Source organism: Toxotes jaculatrix, chromosome 3 (genome assembly GCF_017976425.1).
Source record: "Toxotes jaculatrix isolate fToxJac2 chromosome 3, fToxJac2.pri, whole genome shotgun sequence".
Classification (NCBI taxonomy): domain Eukaryota; kingdom Metazoa; phylum Chordata; class Actinopteri; family Toxotidae; genus Toxotes; species Toxotes jaculatrix.
In genome coordinates this window covers 17,969,487-17,984,694 of record NC_054396.1, presented here as the reverse complement: position 1 = coordinate 17,984,694, position 15,208 = coordinate 17,969,487, and the positions used below count along the sequence as shown (strand labels likewise).

General features: G+C 40.0%; 1 protein-coding gene across 1 annotated transcript in view; it reads left to right on the top strand.

Moving 5' to 3' along the window:
* The first annotated feature begins 1,844 nt into the window (after nucleotides 1-1,844).
* uba7 (ubiquitin-like modifier activating enzyme 7) overlaps nucleotides 1,845-15,208 on the top strand; it is a 31,356-nt gene continuing 17,992 nt past the window's right edge. The window contains exons 1-20 of the mRNA XM_041035121.1: nucleotides 1,845-1,974; nucleotides 2,064-2,232; nucleotides 2,779-2,913; nucleotides 3,154-3,260; nucleotides 3,352-3,442; nucleotides 3,728-3,860; nucleotides 4,051-4,148; nucleotides 4,228-4,377; nucleotides 4,559-4,723; nucleotides 4,906-5,010; nucleotides 5,130-5,210; nucleotides 5,723-5,878; nucleotides 6,466-6,631; nucleotides 6,775-6,971; nucleotides 7,315-7,379; nucleotides 8,969-9,179; nucleotides 11,412-11,486; nucleotides 12,493-12,694; nucleotides 12,787-12,878; nucleotides 15,083-15,175. Coding sequence (XP_040891055.1) covers nucleotides 1,937-1,974; nucleotides 2,064-2,232; nucleotides 2,779-2,913; nucleotides 3,154-3,260; nucleotides 3,352-3,442; nucleotides 3,728-3,860; nucleotides 4,051-4,148; nucleotides 4,228-4,377; nucleotides 4,559-4,723; nucleotides 4,906-5,010; nucleotides 5,130-5,210; nucleotides 5,723-5,878; nucleotides 6,466-6,631; nucleotides 6,775-6,971; nucleotides 7,315-7,379; nucleotides 8,969-9,179; nucleotides 11,412-11,486; nucleotides 12,493-12,694; nucleotides 12,787-12,878; nucleotides 15,083-15,175 — 2,529 coding nt within the window. The 5' untranslated portion in view covers nucleotides 1,845-1,936. The remainder of the gene's footprint in view (nucleotides 1,975-2,063; nucleotides 2,233-2,778; nucleotides 2,914-3,153; nucleotides 3,261-3,351; nucleotides 3,443-3,727; nucleotides 3,861-4,050; nucleotides 4,149-4,227; nucleotides 4,378-4,558; nucleotides 4,724-4,905; nucleotides 5,011-5,129; nucleotides 5,211-5,722; nucleotides 5,879-6,465; nucleotides 6,632-6,774; nucleotides 6,972-7,314; nucleotides 7,380-8,968; nucleotides 9,180-11,411; nucleotides 11,487-12,492; nucleotides 12,695-12,786; nucleotides 12,879-15,082; nucleotides 15,176-15,208) is intronic.

Here is a 15,208-nt window from a genome sequence, read left to right as displayed (position 1 = left end):
TAATCTCTTACTGTTTGAAAAATCTGTGTGACAATATTCCACCACTGGAAAATGGACTTTAAAGTGTCATGCTATGCACTTTGATTACTACAAACCTCAGCCCATAAGGGATCAGTATCACTTATACTGACAAGTTTGACAAGTGCTACAGGCAAATTGAAACACAAAGTTGCATGGCGCTGAAAGAGCTGGTTTAATTGGAGCTTGAAACGGTTTTATTTGAATGAGGCTGTAGGTATGGCAAGACCAAACAAACAAACTGCATGTTAAGGACATGACATCCAGTCCTCGAATGTCTATCTGTCCCAGTGTAACTCACTGGCAAAGACAACAAATAAACAAGGGTACATGCAGTACACTGGGAGTTAGATTTGGTCTATACAGGGGATGTTTTGTGTTGTTGTTGTTGTTATTATTAAGCAGGATAATCACCAGAGATTTGTTCATGTCTGAGATCAAATTCCCAGTGGAGGCATTAAAGTTGAAATATTTTCCCAACCAGAGGTTTGTGAGTGCAAAAACAAGTCAGCTTTGTTGTTTCAAATAACATTTGGATCTTATTCTTTCCCATTTAACAGAAAGTACAGTAAGACTGTACTTTCTGTTAAAAAAAAGTACAGTATGATAACTTGTATTAAACAAATTATCATACTTACAGCTTTCATTACAAAATAGCTGACCAGAATCAATCAAAGAAAAAAGAAGACAGGAAGAAGAAGATAAACAAGGAGTTGCTAGAAAATCTTGACAGTAACAGTAAGATTTTGCACCAAATAGCACCACACAAAATGTTCTATGTTCTATGATGTGTTGCAGTAATTTCAACCATTATGGAGCCTGAAACTGATTTAGCCTCTTTTCTTAGCCTCTGAATTGGTCTGTTCCTCATTCACTCACCACATTGAGTTTTGTGGTTTGCCTTCTTATTGCCTTTACGTGATATGTAATGATGAATCATTTTTGTTCCCTACTAAGCACGCAGTGCCTTCTTCTGAATGGGGTTTTCTACGAGTCTTCACTAGACTGAGATTTTCAAAATTAATGACAAACACATTAAGCAACACTCGAATGTGTCTTTGTTATTGTCACCATGGAAATGTTAAAGATTCCCCCCTTGACATGTTACTCAGATTGGAGTAATAATTTGTCTGATATGGTTTTTGCACAAAAAGTTAACTAATTGAAAAATTTCCAAAGTTACATCTTCTACTCCTGCCTCACTGAAAAATCTATAATGTATGAATATGCAGATGTTGTTAATGTTCGTACATACAAATGTCTTAAATTCTGATTTGAGATGAACAGAGAGAGACTCTCCCTCATCAGCAGATGAATATGAAAACATGGTGTCAAACACTTACACACATAATTTTTCACTGTTTAGTCAAAAGTCCAACTGAAATAACAAGAAGCAGAATACATTTCTGAGTGGAGCAGGAGTTTAAGTTATTATACAAGACCATTTCTTATAAATATCTGAATACTGGTCTCCAAAGTTTGGGATGTAACACCTCATGTGCTACCTGAAAATAACAACAAAAAATCAGTTCCATTTAAACCTACAGATGTAAGCGTATAAATTAATTAAAGGTGAAGATTCACTCTTAAATCTTCCATTTTATACCTTCCACTTTACATTCAAAATAGGGATGTTAAACTGTGATATCATAGATTTTCAGAGGAGAGCTTGGGAACTGTGGTTACAATTCGGTAAACAGTCCGGAGTCGCCCCCTAGTGGCCAAAAACATATCTAACAAGCAGCGTAAAGGGTTATCAGAAACGAAAGTGAAATGCCTTTATTTAAACCGTTCAGTCGTTTGTGACTCCCAGTTCACTTTCTGTTCCTGGGTTGTCCTCTTCGGTTGCTGTCGTAAGGCGTTAGTCCAGCAAGTCTCTCACTTCAAGCCGGCCAGATCATATCACTGAAAGTGCATCATGTCACAAATCGATGAAGGATTCTACTCCAGACAGCTGTAAGTACTACCTGCGCATAAATATGAGGGATCAGTTTAACTGTATAAACTGCTGGACCAGAGATTCACTTTTTGTTTCACTTGCACAGTTATGTTCTGGGTCGTGACGCGATGCAGCTGATGGGCACAGCCAACGTCCTCATAGCAGGTATGCGTGGCCTTGGAGTAGAAATAGCCAAGAATGTGATCCTCTCCGGAGTCAAGTCTGTCACTGTCCAGGACGAAGGTTGTACAGCGTGGATCGACCTGTCCTCCCAGGTACTAACTCTGGGGTGTCGATCTGTTTCCATGAATAAATCAGTAATGAAATATTTTAGGAGCTATATGCGTGAGATAACTCACAGACTGTGTTTTGAGTAAACAGCTTCCTGTTAGAGAAACAAACCGCCAAATCTAGCAAGCATAGTCACCCAATTAAAGTTTTCAGTAATTATAAGTGATACAATTTTTATCTAAATTGAACATATTCCTCATCATAAAAGTTTATAACTTTAGTTTTAAATGTGACAAAAGCAGATGTGTATGCATGGAGTACACTGAACTGATAAGGAGAAACTCATGGAAAGATTGCAACAAAAAACTTTTAGTGTGATTGTTTGACTTTGATGGTTCATTCTTGGCCTTGAAAACAAGCATTTTCAAAAGATTTAAGAAGTAAGAAACTTTCTACCATTTCATAACAACTAAGCACACTCAGTTTGCAGGTGAAGACGGTGTGATACAGTCAAAGGCACCTGAACAAGTGAGTACATGGACCTTGAGCTGAGATTGTTTTATCAACCAGTGATTTCATTTTCCCACCAGTTTTTCCTGAAGGAGTCCCATCTTGGTCAGAACCGAGCAACGTGTTCCCTACAGCAGCTGTCAGCCTTAAACCCACATGTGCATGTATCAGCCCACACCGGACCCCTGGATGAGGACCTGCTTCTGCAATTTCAGGTACTTCATTAGAGCAAAAAGTTAACTAGTTTAAAATTCTTAAAATGACCTCTACTTCAGCTTCAAAACTCCAGTGTAGGGTGTAGTCAGAGAAATATTCCCCTTCAGTAAATGAATTTGAAACTAGCCTTCTGGTGCCAAACTCTGCATGTGTATCATTCTGCACAGTGAAGAAACATTCAAGTAATATAATGACAAGCAGGACACTTGTCTGAGTGGAGGGGGTCTGTCATTTTTCAGGTGGTGGTCCTCACTGACTCCTCACTGGATGATCAGAAGCGCTTTGGTGACCTCTGCCATTCGCATGGAATAAAGTTCATTGTGGCAGACACTAGGGGCCTCTGTGGGTAAGTGGCCAAGACAAACTGTCAGAAATCGATGAAATGTATTTCATAATGCAGGGAAGTAAGAAGTGAAAACCGTGTGCTTCATTTGCAGTCAGTTGTTCTGTGACTTTGGGGACGAGTTTAAGGTCTTGGACCACAATGGAGAGATGCCTGCATCTGCCATGATACAAAGTATCTCTAAGGTAATGCCTTCCATTAGATTTATGTGAGTGGCCTATTAAGATCCTTTCTAGCTCATCCATCCGTCTAATATTCACACATATGGGCAATTTAGGTGTATTTTAACGAAGTTGACAATATTTTGCACATAAAGTACATAAAAACCCTACACAGAGGGCTTCTCTGACCCGTCTGATCAAAATTTAAATGATTCCCAATTTAAAGGTGTGGGTGATGAGCTTAATTGAACATAATTACTAAAACATTTCCTTCAAATTTAACCTCATCAACATTGTTCTTTATTTTAGGATAATCCTGGAGTGGTGGTCTGCACAGATGACCAGAAGCATGGATTTTCTGATGGCACTAAAGTGACTTTCTCTGAAGTCCGCGGCATGACGGAGCTCAACAGCATGGGCCCTGTGGAGATCACAGTCCGCAGTTAGTGTTACTGTTACTATGATTACTTGTTTCATTTACAATTTCTTTTCTCTGCAGCACACAGTGTCGTCACGATCCACACTCCAGCCCCCCACATGGCACTCAACATTTTCAACCTTTCCTAGGACCATACCAGTAGAATTTAATAGTTGTTACGATCTCACTGTCTGTTTGTTGGCTCTATCTACAGGCCCTTACTCCTTCAGCATTGGTGACACTTCAGCCTTTTCTGAGTATGAACGGGGTGGAATAGTGACTGAGGTTAAACAGCCCCGCATGCTGAATTTTGTAAGTCTCAGTGTTTCATTTGAACTTTCATTTTTGCGTGTACCCACAGTTCATAAAATAACTACAACATAAATTGCAGAAACCACTGAGTAAGGCTCTGTTGGATCTTGAACTCCTGAAAATGAATGACTTTGGAAAAATAGTGCGGCATAAGACCCTGCACTTGGCTTTCCAAGCTCTCCATACCTTTGTGAAGAAAGCACAACGGCTCCCCCATATTCGGTCTCAGGTCAGTGAAGGTTACAGGATATAACAACCAATATTCAATCGATTTTACACAAGTTGTATGATAAGTTATAAAATAAGTTAAACAAGTAAATCAGGCTGTGATGCTGTAGTGTGATAATTCAAGGGTTGTTTACAGGATTGTTTCCACTCACTTGTATCTCTCACTCACTACTCCCATATAGTCAGATGCAGATGCCCTGCTTGCCATAGTGAGAGAGCTGAATACAGTCACACAGCTGGAACAGCTGGATGAAGTTGCTGTGAAAAACCTGTCCTACACAGCCCAGGGTGACTTGGCTCCTATGAATGCTTTCATTGGAGGCCTTGCTGCCCAGGAAGTCATTAAGGTGAGCTCAAAGGTCAATGCCTGTAAGATTAAGCTCATCCTTTGCTCTCTGGTGAACCATGTTCTTCCTACTTTTATAACACCGCATATATTAGAAATAGATAACTAAGCACTTGCTGCCTTGGCGGTTGGAGCATATAGCTGATCGTACTTTGCTCTTTGCACTCTATGATGTTCCTGCAGGCATGCAGTGGGAAATTTACACCTCTTCAGCAGTGGCTATATTTTGACGCACTGGAGTGTCTCGCTCAAGAGGAGATTAAACCGGCAGAGAGCTCCTTTTTACCAGTATGTTAAGAGATTCCTCAATTTAAACATCTCACATGCATCAAACAAGAGCAGTACATCAGACTGATATGAACCAGATCCAGGTCTAACTGAACTCTTTTTGTTTTCTCCTCTGACAGAAAGGCACAAGATACGATGGACAGATTGCTGTGTTTGGGTCAGCGTTCCAGGAGAAGCTTGAGAAGCAGAAGTATTTCCTGGTGAGGACAGGTTTAATATCTGTCCAGCAGGGGACACACTCTGCACTGTAAAGCAGGAGCTCCATCTGTGTTTTCCTTTGATCTTGTCTGGTGTTAATGACGGCCCATGCAGGAAACGGCTGTGATTCAGGTGGCATTTCCTGCCAACGCTGACCTCTTGGTGTGCAGGGGCCGTTCAACAGTGCCAAGCCCTTTCTCTGTTTCCTTTAACAGTGTTATTTTTACTGTTGTTTCCTGTCTGTGCGTGTGTATTTGAGAGACAGAGCACATGCATTTGTTTATTTTACCACTGTATAAACTCCGCACAAAGCATCAGGCAGTGAAGCAAATAATGTGCAAGACTAGATGAATTTCTAGTTGTCACAGTGTATAAGAGAAATTTGCAGTTTCACCACTATATATTTTCGTTATTTTGACAAAGGGTGACAATTAGTGACGTTCACTTGCACTATCTGAACTATTTTTATATTTACTTTTATTCTGATTCTCCCTCTATCTTGTCTTATTTCAAGGTTGGAGCTGGAGCTATTGGCTGTGAGCTCCTTAAAAACTTTGCCCTCATTGGGCTTGGTGCAGGAGAAGAAGGGCAAATCACCGTAACTGACATGGACTTCATAGAAAGATCCAACTTGAACCGTCAGTTCCTGTTCAGATCTCAGGATATTGGGGTGAGAAAACACACATTACAGCGTATCGCAATCTCCTCCCTGTACTGAAGAATTTTACCTGCCCTCATAGCTCACTGGTTCTTGTTTGACCTGGTTAAGTGGAAGGGTCAGGGGGCTTTACTACTGGCACAAGCCATCATTTTTGGCTGTTTTGTAGTTGTTTATTTTAGGAGTATATCAGGCAGTGGATCTCTCATATGTACCAATGTCTAAACAAGTTATGTAACACAGTTTAGTACAGTCAGTGGGTATGTTAACAAAAATAGGAAATAGGAAGAGAGATGTGTTGGTTTTTCTACAATATAATAGACGAGCAGTGAGACTATAGTGTCTTGACAGTACAGGAAATATATGGTATGAATATTTAACAACCAAGGATGTTTTTATTAGACAATAGATTTTCCTGGAATAGTTTCATAAAAAGTTCTAATATCTAATCTGGATATCGATTAAAAAAATAATAAATCAATTCTCCATCCACCTGCAGTTTCCGCCACTATTTGTGTCTTATCTTACCTACATTGCTCAAATACAGTATATTATCTCCCAGGCACATTGCCTCACTTTCCTCATTTGTCCATTAACAGAAACCAAAATCTGAAGTTGCAGCCAAGGCAGTGCGAGAGATGAACCCACAGATGAAAATCATTGCTCACCAGAATCGTCTGGACCCTGACAGTGAAGGGGTGTATGGGTGTGACTTCTTCACGGGGCTCGATGGAGTGGCTGCAGCCCTTGATAATGTGGAAGCCAGTGAGCACACTTTCTCTTTCTTTATTACCACTATTATATTAAGTTCTTATTACAATGGTGACTGTACGTTTACAGTGCTAAATTGACTACAAATGCTTGTAAAATTTAATTTTAAGAACTTAACCCTTCTTTTTGCTTTCCAGGAGTCTATCTTGATGGACGCTGTGTTCAAAACAAGAAGCCGATGCTGGAGGGGGGAACTCTAGGAAGCAAAGGTCATACTCTGGTGGTGGTGCCTCACCTGACAGAGTCTTATGGACCTGCCAAATCAAGTTCCAGTAATGCCATCCCTCTCTGCACACTCAAGAACTTCCCTCACCGCATCGAGCACACTCTGCAGGTTGGATAGACTTAGACCTAAGTTTGTTTAAGCTTTAGGTTCAAAATATCAAGGCAATCCATCTGATTGTTGTGGAGATATTTTAGTCTGAACCAAAGTGGTGGACCAACTGAAGATCAGATTATATTCCACACCTCTGACACTGTCTACAACAATTTAAAAATATAAATATATAATTATACTGCTAGTTTGGATTTTATTACCGCATACAGGGTTTTCTGTTTTTATGTTCACTCAGTATATTTTTATTTAGCATGAAAAGTTGCCATTTTACTAATTGTATTATCAACAGGAACACACATTTCAATTTCTTTATTCCAATTTTCTCATTATATTTCTTTAGTGGGCCAGAGACCAGTTTGAAGGACTATTTAAACAAACACCTGAAAATGTGAATCGCTTTCTGGGGTAAGATATGATGCCATCGTCATGTAACTGATCTCTTTCCACAGCAAATGTTGCCTCCAACAAATGTGAGAAACTACATACACCAATCTGCTGCCAATCTGCTGTCACATAATGGCTACTAGTTGCTCATTTTACAGCACTTTTCCGTTCTCTTACAAAGCATTCCAACAAACCTACAAAGCTAATGAAGTGGTTCAAGCTCATTATTTTGTTTTATAAACAGGAAAACATGTGGTTGGCTTTTAGCAGTAAACCTCTAGTAAAAATTACATAAATAGTCTGTCTTGCCAAGGCTGTAGTCTGTAATGTATCTTTCACGGCAGCTCTAACGCCATTTTGTTCAAATAATGGATTAAGTCTCTCAGCTAATTAGAAGGCTGTCTGGTTTACAAACGTTTACTGAATGGAAAAAGAAATTAGACTAATGCTGTAAAAGTACTACATCACGTCAAATGGCTTTGTCCGTGACTGTAGTGGTAATATTTATATTTATTTGAGATGAAAGATCTGAATGATTTGTAAATCTCTGAGTTTGTTATTTTATGAAAAACTGAAAAACACTGAGCATTGACCTAATTATAATGTAACAGCAAAGCAGCTTCCAGTCCCAAACTGTGTCTGTGAGCTTTGAGCCTCGGAGCCTTCCTAATCCAGGCATGTTTTGAGATGTCTCTCTGTTTGTTTTGGGTAGATCTGATATAATCTCCCCTTATTGTAAAGTACTTACACTTTCTTGTGTCTTTATAGAAGAAGCAAAAAAGGGAGCAGAAATGGTGCTTGCCACTTCATATAGCCATAGAAGTTTCTCACAATATACTAGTGTTTAGAAATAAGGTCTTACTTTAGTGTTTTGTTGCCGGACTGTTACACAGTCATGGGAAAACTTTCTGGACATTTTCATGAGGCAGGTCAGCTACATATCACAGTCCAGTACATTTGAAGTCAAAGTTAATGAGGTTGTGGAAAGGAGCAGTCATATTTTGTTGTGTATTTCTTCCACCTGTACAGCTCTATGCAAAAGTGTGAATTGAAATGTTCCTGTTTAGACATGTTTAGGTGTGACTTCATGCAGAGGAGGCAGATCCTGTTTTTTCAGTGCATTGCAGAGATTGGTGAGCTGGCACATGACTGTGGTGCAAGAAATGTCCAGGCATGTGGGTATACAGTTGCACTGACCAGTACACTACAGAGTTACAAAACACTTCATCTCCCCTCCTATGAGTCCACAGCCAAGCATCAAAGGAAGTCCATCTGAGTCACTAACAGGACTACACCCTGTTTACAAAAACCTTTTTAGTCATTCTTTTCCGTGCTAGATAGAACCAAATATCTTTCCAGAAGGACTTTCCCAATTTTTACTTTCCAGGTCAAATAGTTTTCCCCAAGTTCAACTATAGGCCAGATACTGCTGAAAATAACAAGCCAAACCCTTTATTCTGGAAATAAGACCTCAAGAATGTACGTTACTGTGAGACATGTAGATGATACTTGTCCTGTCTTGTCTTTTTTCACAGCTAGTGATTATTACTTTCTGTATACTGTCATGTCTGTTATCAAATCAAAAAGGATTGCTGCACTGTTTCCTGCAGGGATGCAGGGTTTGTAGAGCAGACTCTTGGCCATGGAGACGCTGAGGCCCTGGAAGCCCTTGGGGGAGTGTGGGACAGCCTGGTCGACATGAAAACTGGAGGACAACGTCCAATAAACTGGAAAGACTGTGTGAGCTGGGCACGTTGCAAATGGGAGACTCTCTATAACAACGAAATCCGCCAGCTTCTGCACTGTTTTCCTCCCAATGAGGTAAAATTAGACTGGAAAAACAATAACAACTCTCCCTAAGGTCAAATATTGTAAAGCTGTCATTAATGTTCATGGACACATAGGGGCACTGTTGTGTGTGTATAAGGTCTTTGTGTTCAAATTACTTGAACTGCTATGTGGCATTAGCACAAAAGGAATGTCACTCATTGTTTCATTTTCCTCATTTCACTTCTCCCTGGACTCAGAGACCACTATTAGCCTTGCTTGAAATCTGAACCACTGAAAGCCATTGCTGATAAATATCTTTGAGCAGCTCGGAGGGTATGTAATCTGGTGAAGCATGCAGACAGAGTGATGTCACATGTTTCTGTCACATCTGGGGGGTGCACGGCTCAGTATCAACCCAAACAGACCCTCACTAACCCCCACAGACCCCCTTCAGAAAGTGGCTGTTTCTACCCTCAACATATGTCCCTGCAGGGCTGTAGAAATTCCTCTGACTAAAGAGGATTTTCCTCCAGCCCTGGATGTATAAATATTTATAACATGGAACAAAATTCCCTGAATGACTATTAAGAAAAACACAACATTTGGTATTATTATGATGATGATAAAATGTTTGTCTTACAATTAGCATTTAAAACAATCAAAAAATGTGATAACATTTTTTTATCACCACAGCACACCACAGAAAAAACTCTAAAACAGTTATGGTTGTAACTGTTTCTCTTTTTTTTCTACCATAGTTCTCTTTGTCCTAGTTAACCTATCAGAAAAATTGTGGTTTCATTGTGCTCATTGAAAGTCACTTCTGACCACAGACTTTCTGAGGAACTATGATAAGGCAGCTGATGTCAGTTAACAGAAACCAACCTGACAATTACTGGTACACAAGCATGACAGATGAACGTACATTTAACATAACAGCCACTTTGGTTTGCATGAGCCTCCACACAGAAGCGAGAGTGGCTGTGCATGTGTGTTTTTAACTCTGACACATAGAACAATGGCTGGGTTTGAAACAAGACTTCATGGGGACATCTTTATGCTACACTGATCAGAATGTCCACTCAAGTCTGTGTACAAGAAAGAAAACAGAACAAGAGACTGGCCAGAATATAATATGCATGTAGCTAAAATAACATCGGAGATTAAAGGCCTCATGTTGTTAATTCAGACAAATAATCTTTGTGCATACAGTGTATCTGCTGTGTTTATCTTCTAACCCATTCACTGCACTGAGTGGCTCATTGCCTGCTAATGAAATTCCAGCGTATATAAAGCCATAGAAGACTGGCAGAAACTAGAAATTGGACCACAACGAGTAAATCAGTGAATTGAAGGCAATGTTTTATCATCGATTAATCATTCAAGTTTGTGGTGATTTGATGTCCCATATTTTACAAAATGAATACCAGCTGTTTTTATATAATGATCAGACAAAATAAGACATTTCAAGACAATATTCTGGCTATCATGACTTGTGATTATATTCTTTCATTATTTATAACCATTTTAACCATTAACCATTTTATAGACTAAATGGTTAATTGATTATAAAAAATAGGTGACAGAAATCAAATCAATTAACTCTTATAACACAAAATTGCCTCAAAGGGCTTCGTAGCCTGTACAGTATAAGATACCCTCTGTCTGTAGACATCTAATTTACATCAGGGATGGCTGACTGCCTTTTTAAGGACAAAACATGTTAGTTGCCCTGTTTTGCCCGCAGGGCGTCTAAAGCCTGACTGTGAAAAGGAGAATGTTATTGGTGCCTTTTGGCCGCAATAGAAAGCAACCCTACAGTGAAAACTGGCACCACCAGTAGGAGACTCTCTCTTTCCCAGCATATGGACCATCTGGCAACATCAAAGCTCTCAGACCCTTTGTTCCTTTATCTGACATACAAATTGTGTAGTTAACACACGACTGATAACAATATTAGTCTGACTGTGCTATGGGAAGAGTTGCAGACCTCCTGCTGTGCCAGAAAACTGTTGTTGATGTTTTATCAGGTAATTTACTGACATACTGTGCTAACCATGCATTGAATATGATGTAAGATGATTGCGAGCAGCTTTTCTACGAGCAGACAAAGATCACATTGTTGCTGTCATTGGTGTGTTTTGCTGAACTATGCTGAGCTACATCATTTTATAGAAGAATATAAGTAGAGGTGACGCTAAGGATCTGTGTGTTCCTCAGCTCCTCTGATTTTTACATCTGTTGATCATTGTGATAAAGGGATTTTCTACTGCTTCTCTGTAGGTGACCTCTAACGGGCTACCCTTTTGGTCTGGATCGAAGAGATGCCCTCACCCACTGACCTTTGACCCCAACAATGTGAGTAGTGTCTGTTCCAATTCCTCACCCTAAAACAGTAGACAAGAGTGACTGAAAAATACCACAGTATTTGGCGATGATCACTCACATTCCTTGTTTATCTGTTTTGATAGTGGCTCTCCTTCTTTAAATTAAAATTTGTCATATTTAATGTGATGACAAATTTAAAAAATTAAAATTCTAATTCTAGTTCTTATCTGAACCTTGAAGGCCACTTAACCTCCATATGGACAATGAAAGGCAGATAATAATCTCACCAACAATGCTTTCAAACTAATTAACAAAAGAGGTAATAGGCTGATATTAAACTGACGGTGCTATAACTCAAAACGTTTGTAGCGGAGCACTGACAGCAATGTTGGATTGTCTCTCAAAGATTTTGAAGTAATAGAATTCAAAGACAGTCCCATATTTTATTATCATATTATCATATTATCTGTACCTCTTTTGAACAAAAGCTATTCCGGTAGTACATATTTTATTAGATATTACAGACTCATCTATTCTTAGATGGTTCTATTCATGCACTGTGGGTCTCAGTAAGTCTCACTAATTAATACCTGCTATTCCACTAATCAGTCAATTGAATACACAGTTTTACTCTGTTGTAGAGAAGTAAAATAATTGTAAAATGTGGATTGTTGCCCTACGGTAAGTAGTGGTGACTGCCACAAGACACAGTAAGTGTGTGTGTAGGTGTGTGTGTGCCTGTGTGTGTGTTAAGAGGGAGAGAGAAAATGATTCAGAGTGCTTTTGTTACAGCTACCTTTTGTGGCAGGGAAGTAATTTAGCCTTAATGCATTACCTATATTACCAATATCTTTACTCTTTTTATAATTTCCCTTCTACAGTTTCACCCTGCAGGCAGGTCTGCTATAAAGACTCAGCGCTTTCTGTTTTGTATTGTCAGAATTGTTTTATTGTGGAAAGCACATTCTCTGTTAAACCATAATGATAAGTGTTGATTATTACTGTTAACAGTTTCTGTTTGGATGCTGTGTTGTAGACTACCCATATGGAGTATGTGGTGGCAGCAGCTAATCTGTATGGGCAAATCTATGGGATCAAAGGGACAAGAGATGTTGCTTCGACCAGACAAATTTTACAAGAGGTCCACGTACCATCTTTCACCCCCAACTCGTCTGTGAAGATTCATGTTACTGACAAGGAGATGCAGGAGGACAAAGAAAAGGGAAGTGATGACGCAGGTGAGTTATTTAAACTAACTTTTAATTTCTGTTATTACCTCACTTACTTCCAGGCTATCTGTTATTTATTATCTCTGTGTTTTTGGCACCAGAAAAAGCTCGACTTGAGGAGCTGAAAGGAAAGTTGGCCTCACCAGTTCTGAAAAGCTCAGCCATGCAGATGTACCCCATCGACTTTGAGAAGGTAGGGCAGGAGTGCAGTGACACCTCTGCTGCGTGCAGTGCAGAAACCACAGACAGAGTGGCGGCTTAGCCCTAGCAGGGAGCTACACTCAAATCTATGGGCGCTTTCAGAGTATGTCTTTTTTTCCCCAATCTTTGGGTCCTCAGTGACCCAAATCTGAACTGCTTTCCAACACACCCGTGAAACAGAGCTTGCTTGTATCTTGTGTTCACTGTTATAACACCTTGGAGCTAAGATGTGTATTTTAGAACCGTACATCCTGTTTGCAAAAATAGTAATAAGAACAGTCCAGTCAGCCAACTCACATGGAACGGATTTATTTCAATATGAGCCTATATTAGAGCTGCTTTAGAACACTTTAGGTGAAAAGCAGTGCACTCAAGAACGTCGGACAGAGACATACTCCCCTCAGTTGTGACAAACTACGTCTTTGAAGTGTCACACTCTGAACCCTGAAGGCAGATTTCCCTCTGTAACACGTCCATTGTGCATTTAGTCACCATCACAGTCTCTCCTCACACTCTTTCACACCACCTCTCAACAACTCATCACTCTGTCTAGACTTTAAATCAGGTTTAGCGCTTGGTTGGTCATTGAAGCGCCTGTGGCTGGGTACATGGAGAAAAGGTCAATTTTTTCGTAAGAAGGTATCAGCAGCTGCAGACTAGACATATTTCTTCAACCAGTTTCCAAAGATATCTCCTAACCAGTTGTTTCGGCACAGTTAGTCATACTTTGACCAAGACTGATTTATTGGTTGGAAAATAATCTCCTACGTATAGTGTCCCCAATATTTCCCTGTGAATATGAAATTTAGAAGCTGAATAGAGTTCTTTTGCAATTCCTTGGCAAATGCCAAATCAGCTAGGTTCAGCACAATGATTCCTTCTGAACAAGGAGTATGTGTTGTGCTAAGAGGAGCCCCATATAGTACCTAATTATGTTCAAATTCAAGATTGTTTTGGGACTGGTATTGTCCACTTTTTTGAAAACAAGATTGATGAGTCAGTCAGATAATCCTGGACAATCCTCATTTCAAACTGGTTTCTAATAATTTCTGATGTAACTGTGGTTGCCTCTCCTCAAATATGTTAGACTTAATCACTCCCTGTGGGGACATTAGTCATCTCCATCTGACCTATTCTGTTTACCTGCTGACCTGTTGACCCTCCGTTGAGTTCCTAGGTTTCCTGGGAAACCCTGAACTGGAGGGAATAATTAAATCTCTCGCCTCTTAACAAGCTTTTTCTTTTTCTACAAAGAGTATGGGGAGCAATGAGACCTCTAATATGGAGGTAGTTACAAGAGGCAGCGTCTAGTGTCTAAAGCAACTGATCGTATCATGGCGACCACTAGTTGACAGAAGAAAACCCTCAGGCCATGGCATCCTCCGTCCTCTGGGTTCAACAAAGAGATATAAGCAGCCCAGAAAGGATGTAGTTGCTGTAGCTACAGAAGCGAATATTTTGACTCTGAGAGACTATGGAAAGTGACTTTTCAGGCAGCCTGAATAAGGTTCAGGTAAAGCATTCAGTGACTCAGGAGAAGCAGTAATGAAGGTGTATGAGGTAAGTCAGGTACATATCAAATGTCATCTTGAGTAAGAATGAGATCCCCATACTACTGCACTCCCCCTCCTCTTCATTTTTATCCCAACGTGCCCAGGTCATGCTGTGGATAGATGGAATGTGTGTAGGAGGGTTTCAGAGGCATCAGGTTGCCAGCTTGGAGCTTCCTCACAGTCCCTAAAGCCATCCCTGAGTGACAGCCGCCTTCCTTGCCTTTGTAGAGCGGCAGTAGCAGAGGCATGACCTCACTGGCCACGTCCATCACAACAGAAATCTGACTTCCACTGCATTCTGATGGGGTGACCAAGTCATGTATTACGGTGATTTAAGGGGACACAACAACAAAGCCATCAAAGCTCAAAGCGGGCAAACTCAGAACCACATCACTGGGAATGGCACTTGGCATGGAAATGAATGTTATCAGGCCTCCTAGCAGTTTGTTCAGCAATGTAGTTAATTGTGAATATAGAGTTTCAAACTTCTTATGAAACTAACATTCTTAGTTTTTCATTCGTAATTAGCTGTATTTGCCTTAAATTTTACACTAAATTGTGGATATGTTTTGTTCTTGTGGATCAAGCCTGGGAGTGTTTTATGTGAATGACTGATGCATGTTTAACATCTCACCTGGTGCAGGATGATGATACTAACTTCCACATGGACTACATTGTTGCTGCCTCTAACCTGAGAGCAGAGAACTACGACATCCCTGCAGCTGATCGTCTCCAGGTAACCATTTTCACTATATGCGTCATCTAATAC